Below are 17,635 nucleotides of genomic sequence, written 5' to 3'. Positions count from 1 at the left end.
TTGCCATAAATAAGGACTCAAGGACTAGAGGTGCCAAGTTGTTCTTTTGTTCTTCCTTTTAGATTTCCCGACATTTCTTTGGTCTGTTCTTTCTTTTATTTTCTTTTTTTTTAAAAAAAAAAACAACAACAACTTTATGATTCATTCCTGCTTTTCAGAGAATATTTGAAGTATTGAATGGAAATGTGGTATAAATGTGTTAAACATAGAGGTATTTTAGATCCAGAGAGTTATTAGGGGGTAATTTTATGAAGGCCTTCATAAAAAATCTGGGTAGTGTGTGTCAGGGTGTTAAAATATGACAGAGATAATATATTGAACGTTGCCATCAAATGAAAATGGGTTGCACCGACTTGTATGAATGTAGTTAAACTTAACATTTGAGTTGATTTATTTAAATTATTTAATTTATTTGCACATTTATTTATTTTTGTTTTGTGTTTTCTTTAGTTTTCGGGGGACAGAGATTATGAACTCTCGCATAATCGCTTTTCTATCATGAAGGGATTGACACAAAAAAAAATATAGACTGCTGTATATCTTGTATTGTATTTTATTTACGATGGTACTCTATACAAAGTACATGCATATAAGGAATATATGAAATAATGCCTTTATTGTCCATCCTATATTTTGTGGGAACTGCAATGTTTGGGTCAATCTGTTGAATATTTTGAAGTGAACCTGTGACTTGCTTTGTATGGTGTCTGTATAGAAGCTAAACAAGTCATCATTAAAAAGAAAAATAAAATGTTGGAACAAATATAAATGCCAGAGTTGGTTTACTTGAACTCAGAGTCTACCTCTTTTCCATTGGTGAGTGGACATTTCTCATGTTCTGAGTGAGACCATACACACTCATGTCTGTCCCTGCCTGTACCTCATCTCTTTATTTGTGTCGGGGTGGGAACGTTTTTTTTTTCATGGTTTTATTTCTATGAAAGGTCTAATTTACTAATCTAACCCCTTTTTTTCCCACAGTCCTAAACCAAGACTGAAAATGTTACTGCATTTTTGTTTGATTCATTCTGTAACATGACATTGTTTTAATCCCTGCATTAACATTTAATGTCCCACCAGGTTTTACAGGCCAGGAGTCAGAGGAAGCTGCATGTACTGAAGTTGCTCTTTAAAAATAACACGTTTTCCTTTCTCTCCCTTGAAACTGTGATGAACTTTGACTTATGATACCGCACTGCACAAGCCAGTTGTGTCAGTGCAGCTTTGCTAAAGGCACAGCTGAAGCTACACTGGTTATAGCAGCAGTTGGTCTGCAGGTCTCGGAGGGAAGGATCCTCCTTCAAAGGGTTTCAGGGCTGAGTCATGACTCAATGTGTGGTCGTCCTTGGTCTCCTCTGTGTTGAGATGTGTCTAGTGTGGTCTTGGTTTGGTCTCTTTTTTGATTCTTTTTTTTCTTTTTTCCTTTTGAACTTGCACGTCAATGTTACTGCTGTTTGTTCCGCTGGTCTGCTTGTCTGTTCATTTCGAGCTTCTTTTTGAGACTTTTAATTTGCAACGTCGAGTTTCTCCACATACGTATACTGCAAACACCTCACTCCACTGACCCCCACTCTTTTTCCCCTGTCCTGCACACATGCACCCACCCACCTACACACACACACACACACACCAGCATACTGTCCACAACTACTCTCAGAAACTCCCCTCACTACCCCCTCTGCCTTATCGTCTGTGCGTCGCTTGAGTTGCTGATTGACTTTCTTGTTTTCTTGCAGTCACGGAAAGCCAGTGAACAAGCAAAGAGCGTTGACAGTAAAACAGACAGCATAGGCAGTGGAAGGGCCATACCTATCAAACAGGTGAGCACTTTTAAGTCTCCTCTTTGTGCCCAAAACATGTTCTCCTGTGTTTGTCTCTCTCATATGCTGAGCTTTGAAGATTTCTAATCACACAAAACAATGCCCATGTTGGTATAGCAGTAGACATGGTGTTGCTGTCACCACTAGGTGGAGACATAATACAAGGAAACAAAATAGTAGTAGTAATAGTGTCAAGTGCAAGTGTAGCTCCAGAGAGGGATTTACATGTAAGCGCAAATCAGAAATTATCTTGTTTGTGTAAATCACACTGCACCAATGTATAGGTTTTATATTATTATTATTGTTATTATTATTATTATTATTATTATTATTATTTTTGTTTTGTGTTAATGGAAGAATGAGAACTTGTCTTTCTCAGATAATTTAGACATCCGTGTATTGAAACGCGTTCATTTGGAAGATATTATTCCAGCTCTGTCATCAGTTTCAATAATGAAATTACATTTTGGCATCCGGTATTATTACAATACCTTTAATATTGAAAAAAAGCATTTGAAGTGTGAATATTAATGTTATCATTGTTCATAATTGTGTGTGGGTGATATTTTCTCATAAACGTTCATTCATGCACATCGATACCATCACCTGAGATAATTAATTTGGCATAAATTTCATTTGATGTCCCAGTGGGCATGGTTTTCCTCTCTAGTCTAGATTTTACATTATGTTACTTACATTAATAATCAAAGACTTATTTGTATTTGCCCTATTTTATGTGCTTTTTTTTTTCTTTCCATAATTATTTTTCTTCTTAAATTATCTCTATTTTTATATATATATATATATATATATATATATGTGTGTGTGTGTGTATATATATATATATATATATACACACACACACACATATATAATGTGTGTGTGTGTGTGTATGTATATATACCAGATAGGTGAATACTAAATGACACATATGCGTAAGGGTACAGTAGTTCCTACGATACAACTGTCACATTGATTAGTAATCACTGATGATTGTGTGAGGGCTTTTGAAAAAGGGTCAGCACCCTTACATTATCCTCTTTACCTACAAATGATAGAAGATAAAACACTGAGCCAGACCTTTTTCCCCAGTTTGGAAGAAAATTGCTTTGGTCCAGCTGAAATAATGGCAGAATAATAATTTATCCAAGCCTACTCACTCAATCACAAAATCAAGCTATAGGGAAACCGCGGTGAAACAGATGTACAGTATCCATCAGATGGCGGTGGTCCATATTACAAATAAAATGTTATTTATATTTAATTTGTTTAAAAAAAACAAAAAAAAAAACATCTATTTGTGCTTATCTTTCAAATTAAATTATTCTTATTAAGGCATTTGAATTTCAACACTTTATTTCTGCACAACACCAAGAAAAGGGCACTAAAAATCTCAATAAAAAAGTTTTAGTTTGCCAAACGTGACATTTCTATTTGATCTCGGTAAAGCAGTTAGGTTTTATGTAGATTAGTGTAATTCCCTGCAGAACCTGGCTAATCTGCGGGCTGATTTTCAGATTAAAAAAGAATCCCCCTCAGAGCAATCTTTACTGTAAACTATCCCATTCTTATCTCATCCATTACAAGAGTCGAGGGCCAATTTCCTTCAGTGTCATAGCAACTTTTGACAAGATAACCAATCCCCCTCTTCTTCTTGTGGTGGTGGGGCGGGAGGAGGCATGAAGAGGGGGACACTGGTGTGACTGGCTCATCTGCAGGCCAGTCAAATGCACAATCAAGGAGATCAAAGTGTCAATGTGGCTTTAATTACCACTCCCCACCTTACACCCCCCACCCTCTCCTCACCCCAGTGGCCTAAATTACCCCACCCCTCTCTCTCTCTCTCTCTCTCTCTCTCTCTCTCTCTCTCTCTCTCTGTCGCTCTCCCTCCTTCTGGTCCTCACTCCTGTCACCCCTCCCACCTATTAAAATAGTGAGAGAGGATAACAATGCATGCACCACTGTGGAGCTCCTCAGCTGTGAGTGCATTCCCCCATCACCGACCCCCTCCTCACACACACACACACACACACACAGGCCCCCCCCCCAGGCCTCTTACAAAGGGCCGGCCTATCAGTCAGCCACAGTGGCAGGATGCAGCTTTTCTCCTGGTCGTCTGACAAAAGGGGGGAAAGACGTTATCTCCTCTGTGTAGATATGACAATTGTGTGGAGACACAGCGCACGTCTGTCTATCTGCCTGTTTCCTTATGTCGCACAGGCTCATTTATGTGTGTGCGTGTGTGTAAGGGAAGCACTGAACTCCACACACCACACTCTGATGTCAAATTACCGCGATGAGCCCAGTTTCAATTAATTATTTTAGAGTCAGAAGCAGAAAAACTCGACATAAAATCACCTCTGACATGGGTGCAATCTCAACTTATACTAATTATAAAACTAGTACAACACAAAATATAGATAACGTTAACAGAAAGTACCTAAAGTGTATGTGAAATATCAATCGCGGCCAAAATGGATCAGTGTTCAAATGACCTCGGAGTAATTAATCGCCACGTGTAGATATTTTCACATAATTGTCTTCATAGATCCGCTTCACGACGCTGATAAACACAGTGTACAAAACCCCGCACTGATTGTGTGTATAGATTTATGTATGCCTCAGTAAGACCACGACATGAGCAGCATATATGCTTGTAAAACATGCATTATAAAGTTGCTTGAGGACATGTGACCGGATCATTTACTTTGTATGATTAGAGGGCCATTTAAAAAGTGTTTACACTTCTTGTATTGACTAAATTGAGAGGAGTGGGAGAAGGGAACTTTATTGATTGAATGACATAATGTGTCCTTCTGGAGAATTGTCAGAGTTGTCCGTGCCAGTTACTGTATAAACGCATGACTTTTAGCCATGATTATGTAGATTGGTCTCGCTATTGAAGATAATATGCAAAACATACAAAATCATAATTAAATATCAAATTTCTTTTATGCCTCCCTTCTCTCACTGACGAGGAGAATTTGATGCTGATAAGATACTATTTGAAAATATTATCAACCCTTAATGCTCACCTGGCACTGATTTGTGCCGCAGGGAAATGACACAAGTGCCGTGGGAATAATACACAACTCATAATACACGTCACATCTTCAGACTTTACAAAATGCTTTTTCTTTGTCTTCTTATTTGTTGTTGAGTCAAAGTTATGATTCATTTTATATCGCATATTTAAAAAAAAAAAAAGATTATTGTGCAGAAATCACAAAATAGTCCTTTTTTATTTTCGTTCATAAAAAACGAGCCAAGGGAACTTTGAGCTTTGTCGTATTTCCACATTTCACAAATTCAATCCAAGTACTTTTTACTCAGTTGTGTTTTATATAGTCTTTTTCATCAGTTTGCCTATAGGTTGTGCTGAAAAAAGTCTATATTGCACATATTCTTATAGCCTCTCTATATACATTTTAACATAGTAACGGATTAAAGGGTTAATATAAATGAAAACAATTTAACTGTTTTATTTTAGTAGTTAAGGGATGTTTAAAAAATATTTGAGTCATATTTGATCATGGACTCCAGGAAAACAAACTTTTGCCCCCCCCACCCCAAAAAAGAGCGAGGGTTTGGATTAGGGTGATTGTCGGCAAACAGCCTGGTGCCCAGGTCACCGAGGGTCAGCTCTTCCTGATGTGTTAATCAGGATTAAAGCCTGCAGGATGGGCCTGGCTAGCAAAACACAGCCCCTTTAACCCCCCACCCACCATTCCTACACACACACACACACACAGAGGCTCTGGCTGTAAAAGCACAAGCATTCCCCCGGCTTAATCCTCTAATTAAGCGGGCCCCTCCTCACTGTTTAACCCCAGAGAGCCTCCTGGCCCGTACACTCAGCAGCATTTGGTCACCTCCAGCAGAGGAGCTGCATTGTTTACCAGTGGATTAACTCGGCAGATAAGTTCAACCTTCTGAGGCCCTAAAAGGCCTCAGAAGATAAAGTAGAATAGAATAAGACCCGAGTGGGCTTTGAAGAGCGGAGATCACACTCCCTAATTCCAGGATTGAGAGGTCTTTCAGAGTTCAGCAGGTTATGTGTATGAATGCAGGGAGGAGGTTTGGCAAATTGGATTGTCTCCCTCTCTGAATGGTCACTGAGCCTGAGGAACAATCAAACATGATATTCATGATAAAGATGAAAAATGTTTTAAAATGTAATATAATATGTAAAATCAGTAAAGAATGAGTGTTTGTGAGAGGATGTAATTACAATGAACGGGTCTCATTTTTATGTCTTGCCTTGTAATTATCACTCACATGTTGTTTGTTTGTTTGTTTGTTTGCCTCACCGCACTGAAAGAATTCCATGTAACCACCCTAACAAGTGTGTGATAACGACAATAACGATGCCATTTTATAGTATTTAACATCCATAATGGCTCATATCATCCACCATGCTGCTCTGAGAGGAGCATATGCTCACCGTGATGCCTCGTCTCTTACAGGGAATCCTTCTGAAGCGAAGTGGCAAATCCCTCAACAAGGAGTGGAAAAAGAAATATGTCACACTGTGTGATAATGGCGTCCTCACTTACCACCCCAGTTTACATGTGAGTGTGAACCTCCGCCACCCCCGCACCCCCCCCCACACACACACCTACCCCACACGCCTTCCCCATCTCTTTTTCAATCGCCTTTATGTGTTTGTTGCACCACTGTTTGCACTCGAGGGTACTGCCGGAGGTTTTAATGTCGGGCGGTTTCATTTCTGTTGATTCGATTACATTTACAGCCGCTGCTGTGGCGAACTGGATCTCAACCATATAGTCTGTCTGCGGATGTACATCAGCAATGTTAGCTAAACCTGTGACTTCAAGCCTCGTGTTAAAAAAGCCCGGTGTCCTAGTGGTCATCTCTGACTCCCCGCGGTGCACATCCCCAGCGCCGGCTAATGGAGACATGGCTGTGCTGCTGTGTGCCCGCTGCGCCCGGACTCCATGCTGCCGTGTATTTATAATGGTTCTCACTGCATGGCAGCAGAGCCTGACCAGCCTCCCACATCCATCTCTGTCAGAATCCCGCTGGGCCGCTAATACCTCTTAAACACTCGGCTGGCTGGCAGCGCACAGCCTGGCGCCACACTCGGCGTTGCCAGTCACTCTCAGAAATCACTTTGATACCCACCAATATTTGGTATGTTTGGTCTGCGTCGCCAGGTAAAAAATGAAAGATGTGTGCAGCGTCCAGTGTCTAATGAGACGGCTGCAACTTTTATCACAAGCCCAACAGTTAGACGTGAACCCTGTTTGTGGCCTTGTTGCACTGACAGTGTGTTAGTGGTTTAATTTACAAGCAGTTATTAGTAGAGCAGCGCTGTGCTACAGTGATGTATGTAATTGACTGAACGGGCTATCTCTCGATCATTACAGCTATTACGGGTCACCGGGACAATCTATGAATCTATGAATCTGTTGACTTTTGGAGAAAGGTGAAATAAGGGAGACAGTTACATTAGCACGGTAACAGCTCAAGCTCATTTGGAGCAGTGGAGCAGAGAAGGAGTAAGAAAGAGAAAAGGGGGAAGAGAGCGATTGAGGGGAGAAGAAAGGAGGGAGGGAGGCAGACTGAGAGTGAAAGAGGGGAACCTTTAATTTCGCAGTCAGCCAAGCCATCCACACAATCACCTTCTGTTAATTCTATCTGCTACATCAATTAAATTGTTTGTAGAAACTAATTGAATGTGGCTTAATCACACATCTTAATAGCTTTGCACGCTTCGATCTGGCTGTTAATTCCAGCAATAAAATGAAATGAGAGCGCTCACTGGGTAATTAGCGAGGAGGCTTGGGAAAGAAATGAGTGCTTTATGACACGGTAATAAAGCAGAGGAGCCGGTGGGGGGACGGCAAAGGCCGAGCTTGCCTCTATCTGGGTCTTTTTCTGCTGAGCCCAACGATTTTCACCTTGGCTTCCCACATTTGGGCGGTAGTCGCTTTAAACCAAATCAAATAGCCAAATTGAAAGAGAATGAGAATGTTTGCATACATTAAGCCTAACATCTTGCTATTTGCAGAGACGGCGTGGGCACAGGTGATGTATAATGGCTTTACAATAATTTTCCCACTATCACACAGCCTAAGTGGAGGGTCTAAGGTGGGTTGTGACTAATGGTGATGGAAATTGAATGGTCTCGTAGTTGGGTTTTCCTTCCACAATTCCTGGATTTGTGTTGGTCCGCCGTGTATAATCAGTGAAAGAGCTGGAATATTTGGACTCTAACATGTGTAGAGTTGCAGAACACTTACCGTTGTTATTCTCATTTCTCTACTTAACACAGGACTACATGCAGAATGTGCACGGGAAAGAGATCGACCTGCTGAGGACCACAGTCAAGGTTCCCGGGAAGCGACCACCGAGAGCGGTGGCCACCGTCGCACCCACGGCGAGTCCCAAAACCAACGGGCTGACCAAGGACCGCAGCACCTTGCAGCTGGGCATAGGAAACACAGGTACACACCACTGCCTCCGGATAAGACTAAAAGCCAATGTCATGAATGAAACTTTGGTTCTTTTGCATTTATTTTATTTGACGTACATGACATCAGTCTGTTTCCAAGAGCCAAGAACGTCTAAGTGATGAATGGATTAATCAGTTTAATGCAAATCTGTAATTCTGATAATAAGAATAAGTTGATGATTCAAGATAATAATTTGATGCTTTTAGTTTTGTGGTATGAGCTTTTTTAGCATTTTATCGCCACGACACGTAACCTGAAAGTGTTAGGAAATGGTGATCTTTTATTATTTAACTAATAAATAATCATTCGATCCAACCATAGCTTGAGATTTATGCAAATGACGCTTGTAGAAGCATCCAAATGTAGTTTGTCTTAGTTACATTTGTGTGTGTTTTGTCAAGTCTTGAAGTTGTTGTTCTGAAGTGAGTTACACATAAACATAACCTGAAAGGACAGACGTGTCAGGTAAACGGGGATCTGATTCACTCGGTGTGTTACTAAGTGTGAAAAAAAAGCAGTCGGCGGTACGTCGTGTAATGGTTATTCAATGAGTCTTTCATTACCGTGCTAATTTTCTATGTAGTCTGTTTGCGATTATTCATAAAAATGGGTCCCAACAGGTTAATTATATGCTTTTGATATGTTTCATTCATGCAAATTAGCTGCCTCATATTATTATACACAATGATGACTTAATGATCATCTTTGAGGAAATCTATTAATTCTCTAAATTATCATACAGGGAATTGTCTTTAAATCGCACGTCTGTATTTGAGAAAAACAACAACATTCAAGGTGTGGAGTTGTTATGACACTGACCTAGTTATTTTTCACCCTCTGTTGAAGGCGGGTCACAGTATCAAAGACAGTCTGGTCCTGACCCTCGTACCAGAGTTCCTCCACCTTACCAGTTTTTATAAATAGCGCCCTTTTTTCTCCCAGCACTCGGTGCCAGCGGAGTCTGGCGGGTGTGAAGAGTGGAAGTCAGTGATTGGATTTGGGGGGTTTAGGATTAAGAGTAATTAATACTAATTAGCAAAGTGATCCCCAGAGAGAGGTGGGGCCCTTCATCAGCTGTGAAATGGGCACAGTGTTTCCATCGCTCAGGCTACATCCAAGCGTCAGAGTGTGGGTACGGTGCCAGAGATGGGTCAGCGGGGACCATTAGCACTGTCCAGGCCAGTTACTATTAAACCTGGCCAAAGTTCTACCACTGCTGAACGGGTTAATCACTCAAAATCAGAAAGATGTAGGAGTTTACACAGCAGAGGACACTGGATCGAGGTTGCTTCATCCCACAAACTGTTAACCTTGAGTGTTGGGTTGAGTGGAGTCATCGGGGCAGAAAAGGGAGCATGAAAAACAGGCCACACAGGGGTTCTGGGAAATTTGTACCAACGGGTTTGTTTTCTCCCTTGATTTTTCTCTCTTTTTTTCTTCTGCAAACCATTATTTTCTCCTCATGTTCATGTCTTGGACAAGATGCCTCAATGACAAATTTAAGATGTTCACGTTCCATCCATTTGTGCATCAGGGAACAATGTGAGGGAGATTTGCCTTAATCTCCACTTAGGAAAAGAAAGGTTACAAATCACATCAGGTCTCTCTCCGGGTGGAGGACCCTCTTCTGATTATGCGATTGGGATTTTGATTTCATTAGACATGCAATTGATGAAGGGAACAAAGGGATAATTTTTTATTCACGGCATCCAAATCACAAGCCTTGTCTTTGCCTTTGGTAATTCATTCATTCCTTAGCTCTAAAGACCTTTATAATCACTGGGAGAAGAGGGATAGTGACAGAGGGAAGGAGGGGTGGAGTGGATGGGGTTGCTGGGAAGATGAAGAGGAGAGGTTGAGAAGAAGACGGAGAGTAAATGAGAGAACGCATGCGCCCAGGAGTTTGCCAAGCGGCCAGGTTTAATTCCTTTGCTGGGTGTGGAGCGGAACCATTTTAAATATGATCCTCCCTGTTAACACGCATCCTGCCGTGTCACCAGCGACAGATACATTGTGTCAAAGTATTAATGGGCCCAGTCGCTTTTAATCAATCCTGTGAGCGGGGGAGAGAGTTGAGCATGTAGAAGAGCTTCCTCACTCTGCACCACAGCTTTTTTTTAACATATAATCTGCCCTGGGTGTTTTTCTTTTGTAAATCTGTGGATTCCTGTCGGATACCCTCAAAGATTGGAGGCATACAGTGTCTTGTATGAAGTATAATGCATACAAGACGAGACATGTGATTGTTGAATTATCATTCAGGCTTCAGCTGTGCCTCATTCGTAAGGCACTTAAGGAACAAATGAACGTGTGTAACATACATTTACATTTGTAGTGCTTAGTCACTCAATGCCAGAAACTAGATATTATGTTAATCCAGCAATTTTAGGTGTGTCCACTTTTCTGCTCATTTGTTGACTAGTTGCCATAGTTTCCATACACTAAAGCAGCTTTCAATTAGTTAAATTGTAGAGTTTTTAACTCATTTGAAAATGGTAGATTTCAGCAAATAATATTTAAATAAAGAGTTTAGATGTGCTCGATATATAATATGTCCTGAGATCCCTTGTGTCATCATTTGAGCTGTGATTAAAAACTTAAAATAAAGCGGCCACTGAGGTCGCACTGACTGAAGCAGGTGCAAGGTTGTTTGCCGTGACGATAGATGTACTAAACATCCAACTTTTAGTTTAGTTTCTGCGCCATAAATGCAGACAAATAGGTATTATACATAAACACGTAGAGTGAGATGCACAAGTGCTCTCAATACTGCGTTCTTCTTTTTTTCCCACGTTGAATATTACCCAGCTTCATTTCTGTGGAAATTGCATCAAAATGTTGTCGCCCCCACAGTGACACTGTAGTATAAGAGCAGTTGTGTGGCTCTGACAAATTAATTTACATTACATTAAACTGAAGTGAAGAGGGGGGGAAAAAAAATCGTAAATTGAGTCAGAAAGTGAAATAACGTCAGTGTATATTTAAATAAGATACGGATTCAGGGGTCGTATGCCCCGCACAAGTGTGAAGTAATTATTGTAAAGTTGTTTTGATGCATATATTGTGTGAAATTACAGTATATAATTCAGGGATGGAGGGGTGCGTCTGGGCGGTGGTTGGGATGATGGTGGTGGATTACACACAGCAGCAGATGATGTGCTGCCCGGCCCACATTAGCATGAATGCTTCATTATCCCACTACTTGTACATAATGGCAACAACTCCACGGAGGGGTCAGGCCTCGTCACGGCTCATCAGCTCACTGACGGCCCGGCCTAAAGAGAAATGAGAAGCAAGGCAGCGCTGCTCCCCGCTAATCCATCGCCTCTACTTAACACCCCAGCCCCAGATAGCCTGCAGCACACACTACTATATGGCTTTTGTTATCTCTATATACACGTGATGATACTGTCAGCGAGAAATACTCACTATTAGAGTTGGTTCTTTGTGAGTTTCCATTAATGAGAAATGGGCTGGAGGTGACTATGAAATATACTGTGTCCATTTTCTACAAGAAAATAACAATTTACACTTTTTTTCTTCTGCTAGTTATTATGTTGTTTTTATTATAATTATAACATGAAGTATATGTATTCAGATCCATTATTTAATTAGATATAGTCATGTCACAATTTAAAGCAGTCTATTAAATGTAAAACTTTAAAATGTTAATGGGATATTATGTCATTATTAAATATAATATCAATTCCGATGTTAGCCAGTTTTAGTGTTTTGTGTTTGTGCCTAAATCACTTGGAGACCATGCATGGTGTAAAGTAGCAGAAAATGGAAATGCTCACATTAAACAAAGCATACAATTATTCTTTATTTATAAATTGCTCACCTCAAAAATCATCTACAGATGCTATAGATATAATTCATAGTCAGGTCGGATTCAAGAAGCCTCAGGAAACTTGTCAACAATATGTTTATTTCCTGTCATGTCTGCACATAATCATCTCCTAAATCATTTTGCTGTATTGAAACGTTATTTATATATATATTTTTAAATCACTGTATTCGGTCTCTGCAGCTGCAACATCCAGCCATTAAATCTGACCTGGGAATACAGTTCATAAGCCGCAAACAATACGGTGCAGAGCTGAACTGCACTTGCAGTCCACTACAGTGTCATCACATTAAAAAGGTCACACAGAGCTTTAGCTGGCTATATCTGCGTTCAGTGTACAGTGCTCTTTTAATGCCACCAGCTGATTATTTCTCCACTGTAATTACATTATCCTCCCCTTTATGCAGGAGTGGTCTCTGGGGACTAATGGATACAGCCATGTATAATTCATTAATCATTAGCATCCAATTTGACAATTAGACGTGATTGTTGAATTTTAAATATCAATCGAAGTTGCCTTGTAGTTTATGAGGTGTATTTCGTATTTTTTTTTTTAATTTCTCTTTTTGAAGGTGTCAAAGAGACAAACTTTGGGAATAAAGAATGTAGAAGAATCGGATATTTGTTAATATTGTGTTGTGAGAAATTAATTAAACGGCAACATGTTGCTGGTGTGTAATCTCAGATCACGGCTGGAAACAAAGCCACTCAGTACACACTAGTGTTTATTTGGTCACATTTGTAAATGGGTTTAATTCAGTAATGATACAGGCATCAGAAGCCTTTTTTTATAGAAGTCCAGAGCTTATTTTATCTCATTTATCCATCACTTTTTCTCAAAGAAAAGTTTCACATTTTAATTTTAGTACCCCTAAAACTCCCCGACTCTGTCTCTCCTCCTCCTCCTCCTCCTCCTCCTCATCCTCTGCTCTGATTTCAGCATGCTAATTTAGTCAGCGCTCCTCAGCATGATTCCCTCGCTCTCGCGCCCATTCTTGCTGCGATTCTGCTCCCTCCCCTCTGGGACCTGAAGATTAATATTCCTGGGCCCAACAAGATAATTACTGATACTAATTAGACATGATTATGTGAATTTGATACACTTATTACTCTAGATAATGAGTAGGACATATTATCCTAACAAGCACCCGTGCCGCTTAGTTTACTTTACACACGACCCACACACTATATTTTCTGTTATTGTCACCTCAATCAGAAACTGATATTCTCTTGTAATTATTGAATAAAAGGGCTTGATGTGTGATACCTACGCGGTGGAAAAAACACATTGTGAAGAAAATCGGAGAAGTCTCCCTTTGTTTTTCGAAAACAAAACCTTTTAGGGTCAGAGCAAAATCTGTTTGCCTCATTATGTTTGATTGCTTCAGTGCAACCTGTAAATGTGTGTAACAAAGGCAAGACATGTTATGAGTTTCACTGACAATCACACTTTTGTCTTCTGAGATCACCGTGGCATCACCTTTAATGCACTTTCACATATTTTTGACGAGGTTCAACTTAATCATTTTGATTTATCACATGGTTCCGTTCAGTTTATCGCATTTTAATGCTTAAACAGTTCATCAGATTCCCTTCACATGACTGTAAGTGTGTCTACGGAGTTTTTCAGAGTAGTTAGGACGTGTTGTAGCGGCTGCTTGTGAACAGGAGGGAAGGACCTCACATGGTGCAGCCTAGCCCATGAATTAGTAAAGAGAGCCAGGCGTCCGTGGCTTGCCTGATTGGAAGTCAGGGAGAGAACGCCTGCTGACGCCAGTGGAGATCGATGTGGCAGTCAGAGGGATGAGGCGAGATAATTAGCGTTCAGAGTGTATCTTGTTAATTAAGGGCTAATTAGAGGCAGAGGCAGAGGGAGAGGGCTTCTTGTGTGTGTGTGTGTACGCGTCTGTATGAGGAGGTTGTTTGACTGAGGGATGTGCACAAATAAGGTGGCAGCGGCATTAAAATGCTGTAGAAACTCCTTAAAAGCGCAATTACATCATTGTCACTTCTTTCGCGCGCCAAGAAAAACACTTCCAAGTTAAAAAGTCAAAAAGCTGTGGGAAAAATAAGAAGCGGGGGATTTAATGTGCCTGTGTCTGTCACTTGTCTTCCAGGTGCTCCTCACTCCAACAGCAGTACATCCCTCCAGACGGGCGGGTCGATATTCGGTGGCAGTAAAGACGGCATGCATCAACGCTCCTTCTCCGTGTCCAGCGCCGACCAGTGGAATGAAGCCATCAACACGAGTACAAGCAGCGGAGCCCGTAAGAAACTCCACCCTCTGCACATTCATCCAGTTCAGACATAAGCACCACAAAGTTCAGTGTTTTAAAACAAATGAGGTTTAAACTTGGGGTTTAGTTTGATGGAGATGCCATTTCGTGAATTTCTGACAGTTGAAACAAGCCTCATTTTCATAATGAGGTGATCAGGGCTGTGATGGCTGTGACCTTTTTGGCAGCAGCTCTTTGATAGAAGCAGCGTGTTACGCAGAGGAGGTGCAGTGTAGGTTCACTTGCTGCTACCGATGCAATGCATCACCTCTCACTGCCACCGTGTCACATTGCACCTTGTCACTGTAGTTGAGAGAAATAAGATAATATATTCACCATGCATGTCTGCCCCCACCCCGTCTTTACCTTCCGTCTTACTCTCTGCCCCCTCCTCTGTTTCCCTCTTTTTTCTTCTGAAGGGGAAAATGAATGCTTTTCGGGGGTACCATTCATCACCAGTTATTTCCCTCTCTTTGTGGTTGGCAGTAAAAAAGCACTTAAATGCACATCAACAGAATAACAGTCATTTCCATGCATGTTTGCACTCTGGTAGTTCTCATTAGCGCGGCGGCGGCTCCCTCCCTCCCCATGGGCTCCCAGGGGCCCCGGCAGTTTAAAGAGCGCACTTTATGAGCGCCGCTGGAGTCCAACTGCATGGCCCTCGTGGTTCCGCAGACAAGCCTGTCTCTCATTTGGAGCTGCCAAACGATCAATTCTGCCTGGACGCAGGCACTTCCATCACCCCCTACCCCTGTCTCCCATCAGCAGCATGCCCAAAGCAGAATTACTTAGATTCGTGGGGTCCTCAAATAAATGAGCGCGACTGTGCGTTGAGTGTGTGTGTGCGTGTGTTCTCGCAGAATATTTTTGTAGCTGTTTGCATGTGAGTTTTTTCCACAGAGCGTGTTTGTGTCTTTGTTATTATGTGAGTGTGGGGTAAAAAAAAAAAAAAACAGGCTTCATAGTGGATGTTTATGAATGTGTGTTTGGCAGCCGGTCTTCAGGAGACAAATAGGAAACCTTGAGCATTACGCTGTGGACAAATAAGGTGGCTGGAATGTCCCATTTTCATGATTGGTAAACTGAAAGCCCTCAGTATTAACATAGCTCATTAACCAACATCCAGTCCTCAACTAAATCAAATCCATAATTTGCCTCATTATTCTATTTTCTTCAATTATTTTCATGCTACTCTTAAGGTAACCACAAATGAGCTTGAATGAGGCAAATGAGCTGAGAAATAACACATGAAACATTGCGTCAAATGATAGATATGGCGTTGGTCCTGTGTAATCAGAGCGTCGTCAGTGCTGATAGTACAACACTTGTAATGAGCACTGGAAGCAGCGTCTTTGCAGCTTTGCAAACTTTCTCAGTTTCTTGTTGTCACGTCCCCTCACGACTGAAGAATCCCAATAAAAACAGGAGAATGCGTCTGCGGCGGGTTTGTCAGAAAATGTACACTTGATTGAAATGCGACCCTCTTTCATCCTAATGTGCATCCAATAATCAATAGAGGGTGTTCCACAGTGAAGGCTGCTCATGTTTTGCCATTTGAATTGACTTGAACCAAGCCCAATCACTCCATTATCCTTGGTGAAGGTTGCAGGTTAAAACAAAATGTGATTCTCAGATGCAAAAACAGCAGATTGATGATTCACTGGAGAATGAATGCATCTTAGCCATGTAACCATTTCCATATTATTTAAAGAATGTCCTCATTTATAAACCTATTGGCAGAAGCAGGGGTACTAACGTCTCTTGAATATTGAGCGCAGATTTTTGATTAAATCCAGGCCCAATTTTTCTATTGCTTGCATTCATAAAGACTCCCATTCTTAATGCACCAGATGCTTGTTTAGATCCTGCTCTCCTTCGCACACCTCAATCTTTGAGCCTGAATTAAAAGCGCGAGGCTCAAACAGCCGCATGAGCAATGATTGGAAGGCTGATGACGGTAACTCAAGTCATTGTCGTCGTGTGAGTAATGTCACAGAGTCAGAACATTACTATAAACCTGTGAACCTAATACGTCTGTAATTCAACAATTAAATTATTAATAATGATAATAATAATAATAATAATAATAATAAGCCTATGGTTAAATTATAACAACTGAAATGATACTTTCTTTAAGCTGATAGATTTGCATAAGAACGTTAAGAAAGAAAGTTGTCCTCAATTCATGTAGAAACAAAACAATGACAATGAAATCTTTAGTTGATCAACAGAAAATTCTTCAATAACTTCAGTAAATACACTGCGTTATGTGTTTTACACTCTCGTCACCACGTTTTTAGAGATCTTAGAACCATTGTTTTTCATTATGTTACTAAAGAAGATCATTATACATTAACAATGATCTTCTTTAGTAACATACAGAATGTCATACATTTGCCCCACTGCAGCACTGTTGTACGTGTGGTGGTAATACATGTTTAGTGGGTTTTTTTTTCGTTTTGTTTGCACATCAGGACACAGGTAGTTAACGCACAGATAGCCTTTTCCTGTGGCACAGTGTCTTATATGTTGGCCTCCCGGTGCGAGGGTGATAGCATGTGGGGCGTTTGATTTCTACGTCAGGCCGTAATGAAGTTTGACATTTAGTTTGGAGAGAGCAGCGGAGCGCGATCAGGCCTTGATTAGTACACTCTAATTGAGGATAATAAGGGGAGGCGGTGATTGTTTCTAATTTTTGCCATTAATTGCAGCTGTTGGTTTTGATTGAGGACAGGCAGGGCTGCCATGTCAAGGGGGCTGGCGGAATCATAGTGCTCCTCACCCAAAAGCCTCTTGAATAACAATGAAATGAGTCCCCCCCCCTTTTCTTCACCCTCTTTATCTCTCTCTCTCTCCCTCACCCCTTTTCCCCCTCTCAGTTTGGCATTGGTAAAGGCAGGAAGCTTTTAGTGTGAAACATGTTTAAATTGTCATCTCCATGGTGGCAGTATAATACACTGTAATCACAGGTTGGGCTGATACCATTCTGCTACCCAGGTGATCTTGGTTGAGGAGGAAAGAGACGCCTAATCCCAGTGTGCTTCATTACCCAGCTTGGTCCTGATGGCCCTCATACGCACTAATAGCTAGCTAATAATGCCAGAGTGAGTTCTTGGCTTGCAGAATCAATGCAGCTCCAACTTCATAATTCTCAACTTGTAAGAAATTACGTAGTAATCAGAACCACTAAGAACCACTTAAAGGCAGCAG

General features: G+C 41.0%; 1 protein-coding gene across 3 annotated transcripts in view; it reads left to right on the top strand.

Moving 5' to 3' along the window:
* The window catches only part of agap3 (ArfGAP with GTPase domain, ankyrin repeat and PH domain 3), a 114,053-nt gene that overhangs the window by 69,992 nt on the left and 26,426 nt on the right, over nt 1-17,635 (top strand). For all 3 annotated transcript variants that reach the window (XM_044053522.1, XM_044053570.1, XM_044053437.1), the window contains exons 9-12: nt 1,737-1,820; nt 6,287-6,391; nt 8,119-8,290; nt 14,267-14,416. In XM_044053522.1, coding sequence (XP_043909457.1) covers nt 1,737-1,820; nt 6,287-6,391; nt 8,119-8,290; nt 14,267-14,416 — 511 coding nt within the window. The remainder of the gene's footprint in view (nt 1-1,736; nt 1,821-6,286; nt 6,392-8,118; nt 8,291-14,266; nt 14,417-17,635) is intronic.

This window comes from Solea senegalensis, linkage group LG1 (genome assembly GCF_019176455.1).
Source record: "Solea senegalensis isolate Sse05_10M linkage group LG1, IFAPA_SoseM_1, whole genome shotgun sequence".
Lineage (NCBI taxonomy): Eukaryota > Metazoa > Chordata > Actinopteri > Pleuronectiformes > Soleidae > Solea > Solea senegalensis.
Note: the sequence above shows the minus strand (reverse complement) of the source record. Positions and strands in the feature narration are given on the sequence as shown.